This window comes from Saccoglossus kowalevskii, chromosome 15, assembly GCF_978046115.1.
Source record: "Saccoglossus kowalevskii chromosome 15, keSacKowa6.1, whole genome shotgun sequence".
NCBI lineage: Eukaryota > Metazoa > Hemichordata > Enteropneusta > Harrimaniidae > Saccoglossus > Saccoglossus kowalevskii.
This window is the reverse complement of record NC_140655.1, coordinates 23,619,821-23,625,117: the sequence shown is the minus strand read 5'-3', so window position 1 is coordinate 23,625,117 and position 5,297 is coordinate 23,619,821. Positions and strand designations below refer to the sequence as shown.

Here is a 5,297-nt window from a genome sequence, read left to right as displayed (position 1 = left end):
GCCTTGTGTAAATTATTGTGTATTAAATTAGTATTGAATAAACGCCGTCATTGTTTTAAGATTCTAGTCTTATCACCTGATATTTATTTATTTATTTATTTATTTATTTATTTATTTATTTATTTATTTATTTATTTATTTATTTATTTATTTATTTATTTATTTATTTATTTATTTATTATTTACCTTTTTTCATTTGCGTACTTAATATATACCAGATTGCCTCAATATGATATGCTCTAATCTGTCTCATGCACAGGCATTCAATACATAAATTAAATAAAACAATTGAAACTATGCAAGTTGATAACATTATATATTGAGTTCCCACCACCATTGTAAACCCGTTACATCAACAAACCAAATACATTTAATATTTCATCGTTGTAATATGCTTCTAATACGTGTCTTTACAACATACAGCAATGGCCCATATTGCTTTGCCGTCTGCTCCATTAACGGCCACACAGTTGTCATCCTCTGAAACAAAAACAAAACAAACAAATCAATCAGTCAACCAACAAACAAAAACATACATACATTAAATATGAACTGTATTGTTATTATGCTACATGTAGGCAGTATAATTTGGTGACAATCATCAATTAAATCTGATAGTTAAATGATTACATAATATACAGTTGATGAAATGAAAGACGATCCCATCATCACCACAAAAACCCACCCACATAATAAAATAATGAAATCACGTGCGACGCACCATCAATGTAGGCTCCACGTGTAGGATGGTTTGGGTTTCGCACAGAACAACCGGTTAGTATCCAACCATCGTCACATCCTACTACTGCTTTATCACCCTCAACCGTTCCAGTCTGAACAGATTTCGTATTACAGTTGAAGTTGGAAGCGGAACAACACGCAGAACTAACCCAGAGACCTACAAACAAAACACGTATGATGTATGCATATGTATTACAAAGACTATATTGCACGACACATACTCATTCTAATGGACGTTAGTCGTCTGCCAATAACAAAATGTTGGGAATTTTACAATACGATGAACGTCCAAACAAACAGGTTTTGATTTGAGCAACGTTGGACTCAAGTTTTACCGAATGCACGGCAGGGTAATGACAATAATAAATGTCTTGCATACGTGACTCAAACCGTCGCTCATATATGGAAACAAATATCCTTGCTATTATCAATATCAATATGAAAAAGAAAAAGGAAAGGTTTTGAAAATGGTCTGCACAATAAATATTATCAAACACAAAATGTGCTATTTTTGAATGAATCACATGATATCGACATCAATTACGTGGAAATGAAATATAAAACTAAAAGAGCCCCCAGAAAGTATATTTGACTCCTGCAAACACGTTTTCTTTTAAATAAACCAGAACAACTTTACCTCTATCCACATTTTCATTATAACCAAGACAGTAGTTAGGCATCATAGGCTTTGCTCCGGTTAGACCTTTCCACGGGGACCTGAGTGAACAACCTATTTGGAATAAGAGAACACTGTATTAACTGTGTGGCCAACAATAAAATAATGAAGAACACAATGATCGGAAATGAAATGATTAATCGATTTCAGTACTGAGGGATTTCATTTTTTTGTGCGTTTTATTTAATCTGTTAAATTTTACTCATTTATCTTATTTAAAAATCTATTCGTTTATTACAAATTTTACAAAAAATTATGTAATGTTCAAAATCAACCAGTCATTTGATTAGAATACTCGCATTTAACACAATAATAGTGTGTTTATCGCCCAATATTAAAATAAACATTAATAAAATGCATTAATTATAATAATTGTAGTTGTATTTTCATCATGTAAAGATTACTAGTCGCTGTACTTATACAGCATTTGCCTTTAATACGAATTGATTTATTTGATAACTTCTTAAAACACAAAATAATGCACAAACCTGTAACAAAGGCATCAAAACAATTTATTTTGTCTGGACAAAATGCCATACTCCCGTCATCGTCAGGGGTTGAGGATTTGTTGCCGTTGACATAATTACATCTCATATGAGGCCATTTGCAGCAACGAGCATAGGCACGTGTACCTTGAATACAAATATCGTAATATTTAACATATACCGCAAACAAAATATACATTTATTACATATAATCTCTATAATGTTACAGGAAAACAAAGTATATTCTGACACTTTGACATGAAAATTTTGAATGAAAAAAACAACCTTTGGTATGCAAGTCATTATTTTATATTGAGTGGACTAAAGTACATACTTTCCAAAATTACGTAAAAAACAAAAACAACATTAAAACCATGTTAATGAAAGCAAGGAAGATAACTATACAATTTATTCCGAACAGTTTCATCGAATAGATAAGTACAGTAACCATGGTGTAAATAAAAATAGTACACATATAGAATAATAAATTAAGCTATCAAAACGTGGTCAGAGCAATGAAAAAATAGAACATCAAAGTAGGTGATTAAAATAAATAAAAGTGAAGCATGAATTCACCGCAACATGTCATCTGTAGTGTATATTGAATAGTTAACAGTTTTAGTTTTTGAATCTAGAATAAAGCAGTAGGCAAATATAGCAGTGATAATTGACACTAATTCTGAACTTATCAAAGAAATAATTTTAGAAAGTGCAAAATAATATTCAACATTATTATATTGTATTATAATACAGAACATTTATTTATATTAACTCAATAAAGGGAATTTAAGGTAGAGATGCAGTTTTTGTTTGCTTTTTCTTACCCAGACAGTCTTGGCTAGATAGTGTTAAATTTTCGGAGCATTGTCAATGTTGGAACATACTCAAAAATTTTAAAATATAGGGAACCGATGCAGGCTTATGTGATTAAAAATCCCGAAAGTTTGTTTGCGTTGCTCTTTGATTGACAAGTCATTGTTTATGTTATATGCAAATGATTGCTGGCCTCAGTTACGGAGCAGCGGTGTGCGACTTCCTGTCCTGGCTCTCTGTTTACTTACCTCAAGCGCGATCAACTAGCAAACTACAAAAAAAAACATACAAAACGTAGACGCTTCCAGCATGCAAGCGTAATGAAACACAACATACATTTGTAAATGATAAGTGAACTTTTTCACCTATAAATAATTGATTTTTCATTTATTTTCATGTAGGAGGAAGCCCCGATAGGGCGATCACCGTACTGATAGAATTGTGATGCAATTGACAAACACAACTGCTGTTGCTGTAATCGATAACTAACTTTTCAGTGTCAAAATACACATACGTAAAATGCTCGGTTAATTAAAAATAAAAAAAGTACCCGGTGTAAGGCGTATTTCAATGAGTTTCTTTTACACATATAAAGCCAATGATTCGTTCTATCAATTTTTTTTACAAAATGGCGATTATCTCCGTTTCATTTTTTACTCAAAATTTCAACTTTAGAACTAATTAACTTTTAGACGGTTCATTTGTTTTCAATGAAATTTTCAGGGGTGATTATTCAGGTTTATTCTAAGTAAATGGCTTTGTATGGTTTCACTGTCTTTACTGGAACAGAAACAGTAGAGCTGCCAATTAGAGGCTCTGTTATTCATAACATTTGAATCTTTCGAAGAGCATCATTATGTTCTTAGTAACCAGAAGTTTTAAATAAGTGTTTTTAAATCAAAATCAGGGTATGCATTCAAAAGGGCATTTTCACCTAAAATGCATGATTTTAACCCAAAATTCACACCACTTAATATGGTATCATAGTACGTTATTGTAAACCATAAAACTCGAAAGTTTAAATAAAACTCTTGCAAATTATATATAACTTGATGGGTACAAATTATATTTTACTCGTGTAATTACAGTAACTATAGCCAATTAAAAATGTAGTCTCCCAACCTGCATCTCTACCTTAAGCACTTTGCATTTATGTATAAAACAAACCATACAACAGCATTCTTGTGCATACCTGATCCATTTTCGCCATTTGTGGCAATACAGCCCACTCTACCATTGCTAGCTCGTTTAATTTGTTCGCCAGCTCGCTCACTACTGTCTTCTGAGTAGCTAGAGCATCCTGTTAGAAATTTGCCTACCTCACACGTAGCTTCGGATATAGAATCCTTATCCGTACCAGACTTTAATCCAGTTCTTGTAACACACACTCTATCACATACTATAATGACACAAATAAATATCTAACTTGTTTCACAGACAATTATTTTTGCATGATTGTACATGTCGTTCAATTATGTATTGACTGATTTGCTGACTGAAATGTATTAACAATGTAACAATGTAATCGTGTAATACGTCCTAGGTTGTACATCACTAAAAATGATTTTTACTATTATTTATTTTCAAACATCGTATGTAGCTATGTCCTTCTCATTTGTAGGTTCTGTCTGATATACTTAATTCCATGCTGCACACAATTACATCGCATAATCATCGCATAATTGTTGGAATTCATTATTGTTATAGTTATGTGTTTGACGAATTAACCAGAAGCCAACATTAACAAATTAGTGAATTACAATGTTTTACTTCTATCTGGGAGCAAATAGAATATGCCGCCAAATTGCGTTAGATTTTCTAGGTAGGAGTCAGAAACGGTGACACCTGCAGCTGCTTATAGTAAAGCAGATAAATTGGCTTTGATAAATCACACGGAGAAATATCAACTCACTATGATTTCTTATGATTGCAAAGAAACAATATGCAACGCTTAAGATGGCAACCTAGTACTAAAATGTACTTACCTTGTGCGGTAGAAAACTATTTGAAAAAAGAAATACAAACATGGTGAATACGGTATATTGAATTCAGATCTCATTTGCATCAGTTACGGAGTATAATGCGTTCATTATAGTTTGGTTAAATTAGTTACGCTCCGCATTGCACATATTGTCAACAGACTGACTGTAATGTGTTAGTTGACTAATATTTCTACCACCAAAACAACTATTAAATTAAAGAATGACTGGAAATGAAATCAACTCAAATGAAAATTACGCTCGTGATAGTTTTTTTTCTTCTCAATGTGATAACTTACCGTGCTGAGATTAGCAACTAGCACCGCACAGATAACGAAGTAGAGAGTATTCATGGTGTCTGACGCAGGAGCAAATACTCTCACTCGGTCGTGCTGCTGTATATATTGTTGTTAAACATGACCAAATGTTTTGACCAAAATAGCTTTATTTAATATAATGAATTTAGTATTATCACGCTTGGTACCCTTAATTTTAACCAATTACTAAATAAATACGCACGCTATCACATAATACTATAAATCAGATGCTCAGAATACTATTGTGAGTTACATTGATTAATTTTCATGGCTGATGAAACCATGG

At 32.2% G+C, this 5,297-nt stretch overlaps 1 protein-coding gene across 1 annotated transcript; it reads right to left on the bottom strand.

Moving 5' to 3' along the window:
- Positions 1–297: 297 nt before the first annotated feature.
- On the bottom strand, positions 298–5,062 carry LOC102805852 (proprotein convertase subtilisin/kexin type 9-like). The gene is made up of 7 exons (XM_006819889.2): positions 4,994–5,062; positions 4,701–4,716; positions 3,908–4,114; positions 1,906–2,049; positions 1,379–1,471; positions 722–898; positions 298–480 (listed from the first exon to the last, which is right to left on the bottom strand). Exons 1-7 carry the CDS (start codon positions 5,045–5,047, stop codon positions 398–400), a joined length of 774 nt encoding a protein of 257 aa, XP_006819952.1. The 5' UTR covers positions 5,048–5,062; the 3' UTR covers positions 298–397.
- Between the last annotated feature and the right edge of the window lie 235 nt (positions 5,063–5,297).